The following is a 15,522-nucleotide window of genomic DNA, read 5'->3' on the forward strand; positions in this document are numbered from 1 at the left end:
AGAAAGATCTAGGGATAATGTTTCATTGTTCCCTGAAGGTAGAATCTCATGTGGACAGGGTGGTGAAGAAGGCTTTTAGTATGCTGGCCTTTATAAATCAAAGCATAGAATATGGGAGTTGGGAAGTGATGTTGAGACTGTCCAAGGTGTTGGTGAGGCCAAATTTAGAAAGCGTGTGCACTTCCAAATTATAGGAAGGATATCAACAAGGTCGAGTGGGTGCAGAGAAGATTTACAAAACTGTTGCCTGGGTTTCAGCATCTGGAATACAAAGAAAGATTGAGCAGATTAGATCTTTATTCTTTGGAGCGTAGAAGTTTGAGGAGGGGGGAATTTGTTAGAGGTATTTAAGATTATGAGGGGGGATAAATAGAGTTGATGTGGAAGGGCTTTTTCCATTGAGAATAGGAGAGATCATGAATTAAGGGGCAAAAATTTAAAAGTAACGTGAGGGGGAGCTTCTTCACTCAGAGAGTGGTGGCTGTGGAATGAGGTTCCAGGAGAAGTAGTGGCGGCAGGGTCCATTGTATCATTTAAGGAAAAATTGGACAGGAAAAAGGATGGGCGGGGAATGGAGGGTTATGGGCAGAGTGCAGGTAGGTGGGACTAGAGGAGAGGACTTGGTTCAGGCTGGAATGGTTATATGGTTATATAACATGTTGCATTACAGCACAATGAACAAATACGTGCTCATTTCCTCAAACTGAAAACTTCAAAAAAAGAGAGATTTTATGATATAAACCCCACGTAATCTAAGAAAAAAAGACCAGAAAGACTGGACGGCCTCTCCTGAGAATTTATTGATAAAAATGAATCATCTGGTCTTCACCAACAAAGAGAAATTAAATTAAATTGAGTCCGGAAGGCAGAATAATTCTAACTAAGTTGTGGGGAAATCATTTATAAATGGTCTCCAAGTCTCTTCAAATTTCACAGAAGTATGAAATGTACGAACTCCAAACTTCCTCTCAACTTAAACATGACATCGTTTGAGAGAGTCACTGAGTCCAAAGTAGGTGGATTTGAACCTTACACTCTTTACTTTTTAAAATATTTTTATTGAGTTTAACATATAAACTTGGCTCCAAAAACTTTAAGGAAAACAAGTTGTCTCATGTACTTGCAAGTACAAAACAAACTTGGATGGAAAAAAAGAAAATTTGATGGAACGACATTGACAGTTCCTTGATCCACAGAAGAAACAAGTAATTGAACTAATCTAATAAACATGTTAAACCGTATTTGCCAAGTGAAGCGAAATAAAAAAAATTACCAAAAGAAAACAAACAAAAAAAACCCTGAAAACTAAATCAAATCGACACCCTCCCTCTGGTCAAGGCAACCTTGTAAATGAAAAGGGAAACTGTGGATCGGACAGAGAATCTCCAGAACATTCCAAGTTCTGAAATCTTCCAATCGTGACTGTAATCTATGAATGGGCATCAGATCTTGTCAAATTGAAACTTTCTCCCTTTACTGCTGGATCTAATTTTCTCCAAGTTTAAATAGGACATGACACCATGTAACCACTGAGTAGGTGAAGAGTCATCTTTCCATTTCAGTAAAATTGCTTGTCTGACTTTCAACGTAGTAAAGTCTAAAACTTTTCCTGAGTTCCAGATAGAAGTAGATTTGGCTTGAATCTTTCCATTTAAATCAAATAGCTCTTCCGGCCAACAATGTGGAAAAGGCTACAACCCAATATGTGGAATTCAATGGGTTAGGTTGCAAACTATATGCAGTCTTAAAAATATCTATCCAATATCTCTCCAACATCGGGCATGAACAAAACCTACGAGTTACAGAAGCCACTTCTGATTTACATCAAGCACAAATACCTGAGCCTGACCCGGTCTGGGATTGAGTACTCTGCTCCATGTTTTGTCTGGGACTGACCGCTCCGCTCTGATTTTGCAGGAGACTGCTGGCTCTTGGCTGCCATCGCCTCTCTAACCCTTAACCCCGAGGTCCTGTGCCAGGTCGTCCCGGATGGACAAGATTTTGGGCCCGGATATGCTGGAATTTTCCACTTCCAGGTAACCTGCCAGACACAGTCTGACCTCTGACCCCACACCCTGACCTGGGGGAGTGAGACACCATTTGACCCCTGGGGGAGTGGGGAATACTGTCTGATCCCTGAGGGAGTGAGAGACACTGACTGAGCCCTGACCCCTGGGGGAGTGGGTGACCCTTGACCTTAACCCATTCCACAGACCTTCACTAACCCAGATGTCCGGACCGTCGACCCCCCCCCCCCCAACTGGGGCTTGCTCAGGATTGTGGCAGGGATCCATGGACAGGACGTTCGCCTCCCCTAGGTACCAGTGATCTGAGGAGCTGTGGCTGAAGTAGAGGGAGGGGGAGGAGGTGGGGGGCAGGGAGAGGAGGGGAAGGGAAGGGGTGTGAAGGGAGGAGAGAGAGAGAGGGTGAGGTGATGGGGTGCAGGAAAGAGGGGCGAGGATGGGATGAGGGGAGAAGGGAAGGGTGGGGGAAGGGAAGGGTGGGGGAAGGGAGGCGAGAGAGGGAAGGGAGAGGGGAGGGACAGAACGGGGAGGGGAGGGAGAAGGGGCGGACGGAGAGGGGAGACTAGCTGCTGATCCCTGCCCCCTGCCCCGACCAGTTCTGGCAGTTCGGGGAGTGGGTGGACGTGGTGATTGATGACCGTCTACCCAGCCGCGATGGGGAGCTGCTCTTCGTTCACTCAGCCGAGCAGGAGGAGTTCTGGAGCGCCTTGCTGGAGAAGGCCTACGCCAAGTGAGTGCCAAACCCTCACCCCAACCTATGACCCCTGACCCCACCAACCAACCACCTGACCCCCACTGCCTTACCTCAACCTCTGACCCCCGACCCACCATCTGACCTGACCCATGACATCATGATCTTTACACTCTGACCTACTCATGTCACAGTATCACTCTCTGTGCTGGTGTGTTTGCAGTTTTGTGTGACCCCGTGTGAGACAGTGTTTGTATGTGTGACCCTGTCTGTTTGACCGTGTGTGTGTGTGACCATGTGTGTGAGACAGTGTGTGAGAGACCATGTGTGAGAGACTATGTGCGTGACCGTGTGTGTGTGTGTGTGTGTGTGTGTGTGTGTGTGTGTGTGTGTGTGTGTGTGAGACCACGTGTGTGACCCTGTTTGACCGCGCGCGTGTGTGTGTGTGTGTGTGACCCCATGCCTGACGGTGCCCTTGTCCCCCACAGGTTGAATGGCAGTTATGAGGCGCTGTCGGGTGGCTCCACCACCGAGGGCTTTGAGGACTTCACTGGCGGCGTGGCCGAGTGGTTTGAGCTGAAATCCCCTCCCCCCAACCTCTTCCACATCATCCGCAAGGCCCTGGAACGGGGCTCGCTCATGGGCTGCTCCATTGATGTGAGTTCCCCCCGACCCCCACACTCTCCCCCACCTCCTCCCTGTCCCCCCTCCCCATCCCTCGCCCACCCCTACCCTGTACCCCTCCCTATCCCCCCCACCCTAACCCCACCCCTCACCCCTCTCCCTGTCCCCCCCTCCCTCACCCCATCACGCCTCCCTGTCACCCCCACCACCTCCCCTCCCCCTCCCTGTCTCCGTTCCCCCCCCCTCTCCCCATTCCCCCCCCTCTCCCCATGTCTGTCCTTCACTCTTGTCCCTGTGTGCTGCAGCGATACTGGGGGGGTGGGGGGGGTTGATGCATTGCCGTGGTGATGACAGGGGTTCACATGTTGCCATGTCGATGACAGCCATTGGCATGTTGCCGCGGTGATTGGTGCATTGTTGTAGTGATACTGGTGGTTGCTAAGGTGATAGAAAGGGTTGGATAGTTACCATGGTGATGCTGGGGGGGTTGCTGGGTTGCTCCTGAGCAATGCCAAGTGTTGCTGTGGCGTTGAGGGGCATTGCTGTGGCGATACCGTTCCTGACCCGACCACCTCCCCCACCAGATCACCAGTGCGACGGAGACGGAGGCGGTGACAGCGCAGAAACTGGTGAAGGGCCACGCGTACTCACTGACCAGCGCTGAGGAGGTAAGTGGGTGGTGGGACCACAGGGGGGTTGGGCTGATGGGGGTGAGAGGTGGGAAGGGGGTTGACGGGGAAGGGGGAGTGGAGGGTGAGGAGTGGGGGTGGGGAGTTTGGTGGGAGTGGAGGGTGGGGGTGAGGAGTGGAGGGTGGGGGAGGGGAGAAGGCAGTGATGGAGACTCTTTGCCCCGACAGGTGATGTTTCGAGGGGGCATTGTGCAGCTGGTGAGGATCCGCAACCCCTGGGGTGAAGTGGAGTGGACGGGGGCCTGGAGCGACAGGTGAGGGGGGTCATGGGGGGGGAGAGGGTAGAGGGGGTGATGACAGGGTGAGAGAAGTTTGGCAGTGGTGGGGAGGTGGGTCACGTCCAACCTGGGAGAGATCATCACCGCATGGCCCATAATGTAGAGCTGACCAAAATTAACCCTCCTACCTCCCTACCTCGTAACCCTCTATTTATCTTCCATCCATGTGTCTGAGTCTCTTAAATGCCTCCAATGTTCCAGCCTCCATCACCACCCCTGGTGAGGCATTCCAGGCCCCCACAACTCTCTGTGGAAAGAACTTCCCCCTGACGTCACCCCAAAAATTCACTTTGTACCCACGTCCTCTGGTGTTTGCTGATCCTGCCCTGGGAAACAGGCGCTGGTCGTCCACCCTATCTATGCCGCTCAGAACCTTGTCATGTCTCCTCTCATCCTTCTACCCTCCAGAGAGAAAAGTCCCAGCTCTGCTCACCTTGCCTCATCAGACTTGTTTCCCAATCCAGGCAACATCCTGGGAAATCCCCTCTGCCCCCTCTCCACAGCTTCCACATCCTTCCTGTAATGAGGTGACCAGAACTGAATACAATAGTGTAAATGTGGTCTCACTCGAGATTTGTAGAGTTGTAACGTTACCTCACAGCTCTTATTTTTTACAAAACAGTAACAGGAGTCCGTGCCGCCCAATTTACACCCAATTAACCTACAACCCTGGTACGTTTCGAACGGTGGGAGGAAACCAGAGCCCCCGGGGTAAACCCCCTCAGACATGAGGAGAGCGTACAAACTCCTTACAAACAGCACAGGATTTGAATCCCAGTTGGTGCTGTAAAGGTGTTACGTTAACCTTGCTGCCCACAGATGCCTTGTAAAATCCATGTTGACCACATCTACTGCCCGACCCTCATCAATTTCTTTTGTTACCTCCTCAAAAAACTCAATTAGACCCATGAGGATCGACCTTCCCTTCACAAAGCCCTGCTGACTATCCTTGAGTAGACTGGACTTCTCCAAATGCTCATAGACCCTGTCCTTAAGAATCCTCCCCATTAGTTTCCACCCCACTGACGTCAGACTCAGCCGTCTAGAATTCCCAGGATTCTCCCTATTACCTCTTATAAACAAGGCGATTACATTTGCCGTTCTCCAATCCTCCAGCACCTCCCCTGCGGCCAAAGAGGATTCAAAGATCATCGCTACTGCCCCAGCTATCTCTTCCCTCCCTTCCCACAGCAGCCTGGGGTACATCGCGTCCGGCCCCGGGGACTTATCAATCTTGATGTGTTTAAGTAGATCCAACACTTCCTCTTCCTTAATCTCCACATTGTCCAGGACACAGGCCCGTGTGGTAAACACTGGAGCAGTGAGGGAAGGATTGCCCAGGTTTGGGGAGAGGAGGGGTTGTTGGGGCAGAGCCCTGGGGGTGGTTGTTTGGGGGAGACAGGGGTAGGGTTCCTGGGGGTTAGGGAAAGGGGGGTAGAGGAGTGGGGGGAGAAGCCTGGAGAGGGATAGAGAAGGTTTATTGGGGATGGGTTGAGGGGTGGGGGGGGGAAAAAGCCTGGAGAGGGATAGAGAGGGTTTATTGGGTAGTCAGGGAGGACAGGGACTGACAGAATGTGTTGATAATCCCCTCCCACAGATCGGTGCAGTGGAATGGAATCTCAGCACAGGATCGCAGTCGGCTGCAGCAACGCACTGAAGATGGGGAGTTTTGGTCAGTCACCTCCCGGGCGGGGAGGGGGGGGAGGGGAGGGGTTAAGGGGGAGGGAACAGGGAGAGACAGGGGAGAGAGGTGAGATGCAGAGATGGTGGAGTGAGAGAGGGGCAGTTCACCATGAATACCCAGCATCTGAACTTTCCCAACTAACCGGGGTCAAAGGTCTTACTAAAGCGCACGTGGACAACATCCACAGCCTTTCCTTCATCAACTTTCCTGGTAACCTCCTTGAAAAACTCGAAAAGATTGGTTAACACACAGGTTAACCTCCACAAAGCCATTTTGACCATCCCCAGTCAGTCTCTGGCTAAACAAATAATTCTATATCCGATCTCTTAGATCACACCTTCCAATAATTTACCCACAACTGACATCAGGCTCATCAGCCTGTAATTTCCATGGTTACCTTTGGAACCTTTTTAAACACCAGAACAACGTGGGCTCCCCTCCAATCCTCCGGCACCTCCCCCATGGAGAAGGACATTTGAAATGTTTTTGCCAGAGCCCTTGCAAACACAACCAACCACCACAAAGCCAAGTTGACTGTCCTTCCCCCTCCCCCCCCACCCTTCCTCTCCCTCTTCACCATGTCTCTTTCTCGATGTCTCCTTTCACCAAGCCACAGTCAGTTCTCCCTTTCCTCTTTCCACCCTCTCCCGTTCTCCCCAATTCCTCCTCCAGGAGATGGTCTCCTTAGCACAGATAACTGTCTGGGTCTTTCTTCACTCACATCTTGAGAAGGGCTCAGGGCCAAAACATCAGTAATACATAGAACATTACAGCCCAGTACAGGCCCTTTAGCCCTTGATGTTGTGCCGACCCATATATTCCTTTAAAAATGTACTAACCCCTCCCTACCCCATAACCCTCTCTTTTTCTTTCATCCATGTTCTGTCTAAGAGTCTCTTAAATGCTCCCAATGGTCCAGCCTCCACCACCACCCCTGTGTAAAGAACTTAACACCGACGTTTCCCCTAAACTTCCCTCCCTTCACTTTGTACACACGTCCTCTGGTGTTTGCTGATCCTGCCTCTCAGAACCTTGTCGACCTCGATCAAGTCTCCTCTCATCCTTCTACACTCTAGAGAGAAAAGTCCCAGCTCTGCTCACCTGGCCTCATAAGACTTGTTTCCCAATCCAGGCAACATCCTGGTTAATCCCCTCTCCACACCTTCCACATCCTTCCTGTAATGAGGTGACCAGAACTGAACATAATTCTGGGCTCACCAGAGATTTGTAGAGTTGTAACTTGACCTCTCTACTCCTGAACTCAATCCCCCATTAATGAATCCCAGTGTCCCATACACCTTCTTAACTACTCTATCAACCTGTGTGGTGACCTTGAGGGATGTATGGATTTGGACCCCAAGGTCCCTCTGTTCATCCACACTCTTCAGTAACCGACCATTAACCCTGGACAAACCCTGGTTTGTCCGTCCAAAATGCATCACCTCCAGCTGCCACTTTTCTCCCCAACCCTGCATCCTGTCAACATCCTCTTGTAATCTTCGACAACTTCCAGCTCCATCCACAACTCCTCCAACCTTCGTATCATCCACAAACGACCTGACCCATCCGCCTGCCAAGTCATTTATAAACATCACAAAGAGCAGGGGGGGGGTCCCAGAACAGGTCCCTGCGGCCCCTCCACTCGTCACTGACCTCCAGGCAGAATCCTTCCACTACTACTCTCTGCTTTTTATAGACAGGCCAATTTTTTATCCACACAGCCAAGGTTCCCCTGATTCGGTGCCCTCGTGACTTTCTGGATGAGTCTCTTGTGGGTAACCTGTTCAAATGCTAAAATATGCCTTACTAAATGCCTTTACTAAAATATATTTTCCCCCCATGGACGCTGCGAGACTGGGTAAGTCTGTGTTTTTAATACAATCACAGTATCTGCAGACTTTTCTGTTTCACGTTCCTCTCCTACACCATTTGTCCCCCTCCTGCTACCCCCTCCCTCAATGCCTAACTCCCCCTCACCTGCCCCCTCCCCTCCTTCCCCTCATTCTACCACCCCTCCATTCCCACTCCCATTTCCCCCTCATCCCCTCCCACCCCCTCCCCTGTCCACCTGTCCTAGCTGACCGTGGCTTTTGTTCCGGAAGGATGTCGTTCCCGGACTTTCTACACCACTACTCACGGCTGGAGATCTGTAACCTGACCCCAGACACCCTGACCAGCGGCCAGGTGCTCAAGTGGAACTACACCCTGTTCACGGAGAGCTGGCGGAGAGGATCCACGGCAGGGGGCTGCCGTAACTACCCAGGTACCCCCCACTCTGCCATACATCGGTTCCCAGGAATCACCACGCCATCACTGACCATTTCCTCCAGACCCTGGAACAGCTGGTCCATCACTGACCGGTTCCCCCAGTCCCCGGAACAGCTGGTCCAGCACTGACTGGTTCCCCCAGTCCACGGAACAGCTGGTCCAGCACTGACCGGTTCCCCCAGTCCCCGGAACAGCTGGTCCATCACTGACCGGTTCCCCCAGTCCCCGGAACAGCTGGTCCATCACTGACCGGTTCCCCCAGTCCCCGGAACAGCTGGTCCATCACTGACCGGTTCACGCAGTCCCCGGAACAGCTGGTCCATCACTGACCGGTTCCCCCAGTCCCCAGAACAGCTGGTCCATCACTGACTGGTTCCCCCAGTCCCTGGAACAGCTGGTCCATCACTGACCGGTTCCCCCAGTCCCCGGAACAGCTGGTCCATCACTGACCGGTTCCCCCAGTCCCCGGAACAGCTGGTCCATCACTGACCGGTTCCCCCAGTCCCCGGAACAGCTGGTCCATCACTGACCGGTTCACCCAGTCCCCGGAACAGCTGGTCCATCACTGACCGGTTCCTCCAGTCCCCGGAACAGCTGGTCCATCACTGACCGGTTCCCCCAGTCCCCAGAACAGCTGGTCCATCGCTGACCGGTTCCCCCAGTCCCCAGAACAGCTGGTCCATCACTGACCGGTTCCTCCAGTCCCCGGAACAGCTGGTCCATCACTGACCGGTTCCTCCAGTCCCCGGAACAGCTGGTCCATCACTGACCGGTTCCTCCAGTCCCCGGAACAGCTGGTCCATCACTGACCGGTTCCTCCAGACCCCAGAACAGCTGGTCCATCACTGACCGGTTCCCCCAGTCCCCAGAACAGCTGGTCCATCACTGACCATTTCCTCCATTCCCTGGAACAGCTGGTCCATCACTGACCGGTTCACCCAGTCCCCGGAACAGCTGGTCCAGCACTGACCGGTTCCCCCAGTCCCCGGAACAGCTGGTCCATCACTGACCGGTTCCCCCAGTCCCCGGAACAGCTGGTCCATCACTGACCGGTTCCCCCAGTCCCCGGAACAGCTGGTCCATCACTGACCGGTTCACCCAGTCCCCAGAACAGCTGGTCCATCACTGACCGGTTCACCCAGTCCCTGGAAAAGCTGGTCCATCACTGACCGGTTCCCCCAGTCCCCAGAACAGCTGGTCCATCACTGACCATTTCCTCCATTCCCTGGAACAGCTGGTCCATCACTGACCGGTTACCCCAGTCCCCAGAACAGCTGGTCCATCACTGACCGGTTCCCCCAGTCCCCAGAACAGCTGGTCTATCACTGACCGGTTCCCCAGTCCCCGGAACAGCTGGTCCCTGGATCGGTCGGTCTGTCACTGAACAGTACCGTGTCTCCATTATTCCCCCCTCCCCCTATACATCCGTGACACTGTGTCTTGCTGTGACTCCTGTCTTGTCCACAGATACCTTCTGGACCAACCCGCAGTTCAAGATCACACTGGAAGAGGCCGACGAGGACGATGCGGACGGGAACTGCAGCTTTGTCGTGGCCATGATCCAGAAGAACCGGCGCCGCCAGCGTCGCATGGGGGAGGACATGCACACCATCGGCTTCGCCATCTACGACGTGAGCTTGTCAGCCTGGAGTCGCGGGTCACTGGGTCCATGGCCACTCCCAGGGTCAGGGGTCACTGGTCCACGGCCACTCCCAGGGTCAGGGGTCACCGGTCCATGGCCAACCCCCAGAATCAAGGCTCACTGGGGTAATCTGGTCCATGGCCATTTCAAGGGTCAGGGGTCAACGGGTCCTGGGTCACCAGGTCGGCCACCCCCAGGGTCAGGGGTACGGGTAATCAGGTCCATAGATATCCCAAGGGTCAGGGATTGGTTTGGAGTGGGGTCAAGGGTTACTGGGTCCTCAGCCTACCCAGAGTCAGGGGTCACTGGGGTAATCAGGTCCATAGCCATCCCAAGCGTCAGGGATTGGGTTGGAATGGGGTTGAGAAAGGTTCAAGATGGGGGAGATGGGATCGGGTCAGGACAGGGTGGGGATGGAGTCGGGTCAGGACAGGGTGGGGATGGGATTGGGGTGAGGGTGAGTTTGAATCCATCTCTGTCCCTCTGACCTTTGCAGGTTCCCCCTGAGGTACGTGGACTCTCCGATCAACTCCTCACACCTGGGCCACTGATGAATATCACGGGGAGTGGGTGAGGGTGAGAGGGAGGGGTAGGGTGTGAAGGCGGCGAATGGATTGGGTAGCGTCATAGGGTGGGTATGGGGGTGGTGAGGGGCTTTGAGGTGAGCGGATGAGGGATCTCATCACTGTGGTGGGAGTGAGCACCCTCAGGGCGGTGGGTCAGGCAGGGGTGAGAATCACAGGACCTGGGGTGTTTGAACCCAGTGGAATTGGAATCTCAGGGGATCTGGGGTTGCGGCTGGTCAAGGGTTGGGGTTAGGTGAGGGCGAAGGTCGGAGTCTTGGAAAGTCGTGGGATGTGAAATTACATGGATGTCAGGGGTCGGAGTCAGAGGTCATGGGGTCGGAGTCAGCAGTACAGAGGTTGGGGGGTCAGGGGTCATGGGTTTGGAGGTTGGGGTTCCAGAGGTTATTTGGTTCTGGGGTCAGGAGTTCTGGGGGTTTGAGTGGTGACCTGAGACCACTGACCACTCTCTCTCTCTCTCTCTGGCCAGTACGAGGCGGTGAACAACGTCCACCTCCCACGCAGCTACTTCGCCACCCACTGCTCAAGGGCTCGGTCTGAGAGCTTTATCAACTTGCGGGAGGTGACCTCTCGACTAGCTCTGTCCCCGGGGCAGTATCTGGTCGTCCCCTCCACCTTTGATCCACACAAGAACGGTGACTTCGCTCTCAGGGTCTTCACTCAGAGCCGGTCCCTCAGTCAGTGAGTGCAGGGGTGGGGGATGGGGGGAGAGAGGGGGGGGGAGGGGGAATGAGAGACAGGGGGAGGGGAGAGTGGGGGAGGGGAGAGTGGGGGAGGGGAGAGTGGGGGAGGGGAGAGTGGGGGGAGAGAGACAGGGAGGGGATAGTGGGGGAGGAGGCAGGAGGGGTGGAGGAGGGAGAGAAGGGATGGAGGGGTGGGTGAGGAGGGTGGAGGAGGGAGGAAAGGGATGGAGGGGTGGGGGAGGAGATGGGGAGGGGAGAGAGGGGGGGAGGGGAGGAAGTCAATAATCTCCCTGTGTCTCCACAGACCCATGGATGTGGATGAGATTCGAGTAACTTTTGAGGATGAGGTTTGTGCATCCACCCTCACCATCACCCCCACCCCTCACCCTCACCCCACACCCCAATGCTCCCCCACATCCCAGTCCCCATGTTCCCACCCACCTACCTGTGTCCCTCGTCCCTCGAAACTCATCGAATTGATGGATCCATCCAATGTTTTCAGAAACATTGCAGTAGAGCCTGCCTCATCCCCCTCCTCTGGCAGCTGTCCCACACACCTACTGCCCTCTGTGAAGAATGTCACCCACTCACGTAACTGCTAAACCCCACCCCCTCACTTTGAACCCACGTTGTTTGGCGACCGATTCCCCCGGTCTGGGAAAGGACTCTTCGTATCCACCCGACCTGTTCCCCTTGTGATTTCCTGCACCTCAGTGAGACCCCCCTCGTCGTCTTGCACTCCATGGAACAAAACCCCAACTTAAAACACTTCCTGAAGCTCAGGCCCCTGGGTCCTAGTGGCATCCTCGTAAATCTCCACCCCACCCTCCATCTTGGAAACATCTTTCCTGCAGCCCGGTGACCAAAACCCCACCCAATGTGAAAACAGGGTCTTGCTGACTGATCCAATGGTAAAATTAACTCCCATTTTCTGTACTCAACATTGGGAGGGTCAACATGCTGAGACCTTATTGATCACCCCATTCACCTGTGACATCACTTTCAAGGTACAAAGGATCTGTTGATCAAGGGTACCAGCAAATATCTAGGACCCACCCTACAGAGTGGATGGCTCTGTTCCACAACACTCCCCCACCTCCCTCCATTCTACAACATTCCCCCAAATCCCTCCGCTCGACAACACTCCTGCAGAAACCTCTGCTCCCCAAACTCCCCCAGATCCCTCTGCCCCACAACACTCCCCCAGATCCCTCTGCCCCACAGCACTCCCCCAGATCCCTCTGCCCCACAGCAATCCCCCAGATCCCTCTGCCCCACAGCACTTCACCAGATCCCTCTGCCCCACAGCATTTCCCCAGATCTCTCTGCCCCACAACACTCCCCCAGATCCCTCTGCCCCACAGCACTCTCCCAGATCCCTCTGCCCCACAACACTCCCCCAGATCCCTCTGCCCCACAACACTTCCCCAGATCCCTCAGCCCCACAACACTCCCTCAGATCCCTCTGCCCCACAACACTCTTCCAGATCCTTCTGTTCTACAACACTCCCCCAGATCCCTCTATTGTACAATAATCCCCCAGATCCCTCTGCCCCACAGCACTCCCCCAGATCCCTCTGCCCCACAACACTCACCCAGATCCCTCTGCCCCACAGCATTTCCCCAGATCCCTCTGCCCCACAGCACTCCCCCAGATCCCTCTGCCCCACAACACTCCACCAGATCCCTCTGCCCCACAACACTCCTCCAGATCCCTCTGCCCCACAGCACTCCCCCAGATCCCTCTACCCCACATAATTCCCTCAAATCCCTCTTCTGCAACACTTCCCCAGATTCCTCTGTTCCACAACACTCCCACAGATAATCTGCTCCACAACACTCCCCCAGATCCCTCTGCCCCACAGCAGGCCCCCAGATCTTTTGCCCCACAACACTCCCCCAGTTCCCTCTGACCCACAATCCTCCCCCAGATCCCTCTGCCCCACAATTCTCCCCCAGATCCCTCTGCCCCACAATCCTCCCCCAGATCCCACTGCCCCACAATTCTCCCCCAGATCCCTCTGCCCCACAACACTCATCCAGATCCCCCTGTTCCACAACACTACTCCAGATCTCTCCGCTCTACAACACTCCACCGATCCCTCTGCCCAACAACACTCCCACACCGATCCCTCTGCCCCACAACACTCCTCCAGATCCCTCTGCCCCACAGCACTCCCCCAGATCACTCTACCCCACATAATTCCCTCAAATCCCTCTTCTGCAACACTTCCCCAGATTCCTCTGTTCCACAACACTCCCACAGATAATCTGCTCCACAACACTCCCCCAGATCCCTCTGCCCCACAGCAGTCCCCCAGATCTTTTGCCCCACAACACTCCCCCAGTTCCCTCTGACCCACAATCCTCCCCCAGATCCCTCTGCCCCACAATTCTCCCCCAGATCCCTCTGCCCCACAATCTTCCCCCAGATCCCTCTGCCCCACAATTCTCCCCCAGATCCCTCTGCCCCACAACAATCCTCCTGATCCATCTGTTCTACAACAGTCCCCAGATACCTCTGTTCTGCAACACTCCCCAGATCCCTCTGCCCCACAACACTCCCCCAGATCCCTCTGCCCCACAACACTCCCCCAGGTCCCTCTGCCCCACAACTCTCCCCCAGATCCCACTGTTCTACAATCCTCCTGATCCATCTGTTCTACAACAGTCCCCAGATACCTCTGTTCTGCAACACTCCCCAGATCCCTCTGCCCCACAACACTCCCCCAGATCCCTCTGCCCCACAACACTCCCCCAGATCCCTCAGCCCCACAACACTCCCTCAGATCCCTCTGCCCCACAACACTCTTCCAGATCCTTCTGTTCTACCACACTCCCCCAGATCCCTCTATTCTACAATAATCCCCCAGATCCCTCCACCCCACAATAATCCCCCAGATCCCTCTGTTCTACAACACTCCCCCAGATCCCTCTGCCCCACAGCATTTCCCCAGATCCCTCTGCCCCACAATACCCCCCAGATCCCTCTGCCCCACAGCACCCCCAGATCCCTCTGCCCCACAACACTCACCCAGATCGCTCGGCCCCACAACATTCCACCAGATCCCTCTGCCCCACAACACTCCTCCAGATCCCTCTGCCCCACAGCACACCCCCAGATCCCTCTACCCCACATAATTCCCTCAGATCCCTCTGTTCCACAACACTCCCCCAGATCCTTTTGCCCCACAGCAGTCCCCCAGATCTCTTGCCCCACAACACTCCCCCAGATCCCTCTGCCCTACAATCCTCCCCCAGATCCCTCTGCCCCACAATCCTCCCCCAGATCCCTCTGCCCCACAATTCTCCCCCAGATCCCTCTGCCCCACAATTCTCCCCCAGATCCCTCTGCCCCACAATACTCCCCAGATCCCTCTGCCGCACAACACTCCCCCAGAACCCTCTGCCCCACAACACTCATCCAGATCCCTCTGTTCCACAACACTACTCCAGATCCCTCTGCTCTACAACACTCCACCAATCCCCCTGCCCCACAACACTCCCACACCGATCCCTCTGCCCCACAACAATCCCCCAGATCCCTCTGCCCCACAACTCTCCCCCAGATCCCACTGTTCTACAATCCTCCTGATCCATCTGTTCTACAACACTCCCCCAGATCCTTCTGCCCCACTGCATTTCCCCAGATCCCTCTGTCCCACAGCATTTCCCCAGATCCCTCTGCCCCACAGCATTTCCCCAGATCTCTCTGCCCCACAACACCCCCCAGATCCCTCTGCCCCACAGCACTCCCCCAGATCCCTCTGCCCCACATCACTCCCCCAGATCCCTCTGCCCCACAACACTCACCCAGATCGCTCGGCCCCACAACACTACTCCAGATCCCTCTGCCCCACTACACCCCACCAGATCCCTCTGCCCCACAACACTCCTCCAGATCCCTCTGCCCCACAGCACTCCCCCAGATCCCTCTACCCCACATAATTCCCTCAGATCCCTCTTCTGCAACACTCCCCCAGATCCCTCTGTTCCACAACACTCCCACAGATAATCTGCTCCACAACACTCCCCCAGATCCCTCTGCCCCACAACACTCCCCCAGATCTCTTGCCCCACAACACTCCCCCAGATCCCTCTGCCCTACAATCCTCCCCCAGATCCCTCTGCCCCACAATTCTCCCCCAGATCCCTCTGCCCCACAATACTCCCCAGATCCCTCTGCCGCACAACACTCCCCCAGAACCCTCTGCCCCACAACACTCATCCAGATCCCTCTGTTCCACAACACTACTCCAGATCCCTCCGCTCTACAACACTCCACCGATCCCCCTGCCCCACAACACTCCCACACCGATCCCTCTGCCCCACAACAATCCCCCAGATCCCTCTGC

General features: G+C 55.0%; 1 protein-coding gene across 1 annotated transcript in view; it reads left to right on the plus strand.

Annotated features, from left to right (window-relative positions):
• The first annotated feature begins 571 nt into the window (after window positions 1-571).
• The window catches only part of LOC138737396 (calpain-2 catalytic subunit-like), a 38,224-nt gene continuing 23,273 nt past the window's right edge, over window positions 572-15,522 (plus strand). Inside the window, exons 1-12 of the mRNA XM_069888143.1 lie at window positions 572-596; window positions 1,918-2,036; window positions 2,621-2,754; window positions 3,204-3,372; window positions 3,924-4,007; window positions 4,197-4,282; window positions 5,904-5,978; window positions 8,093-8,253; window positions 9,726-9,889; window positions 10,397-10,408; window positions 10,954-11,165; window positions 11,472-11,514. Of these exons, the coding sequence (XP_069744244.1) occupies window positions 572-596; window positions 1,918-2,036; window positions 2,621-2,754; window positions 3,204-3,372; window positions 3,924-4,007; window positions 4,197-4,282; window positions 5,904-5,978; window positions 8,093-8,253; window positions 9,726-9,889; window positions 10,397-10,408; window positions 10,954-11,165; window positions 11,472-11,514 (1,284 nt within the window). The remainder of the gene's footprint in view (window positions 597-1,917; window positions 2,037-2,620; window positions 2,755-3,203; window positions 3,373-3,923; window positions 4,008-4,196; window positions 4,283-5,903; window positions 5,979-8,092; window positions 8,254-9,725; window positions 9,890-10,396; window positions 10,409-10,953; window positions 11,166-11,471; window positions 11,515-15,522) is intronic.

The sequence above is a fragment of the Narcine bancroftii genome, chromosome 6 (genome assembly GCF_036971445.1).
Source record: "Narcine bancroftii isolate sNarBan1 chromosome 6, sNarBan1.hap1, whole genome shotgun sequence".
Lineage (NCBI taxonomy): Eukaryota > Metazoa > Chordata > Chondrichthyes > Torpediniformes > Narcinidae > Narcine > Narcine bancroftii.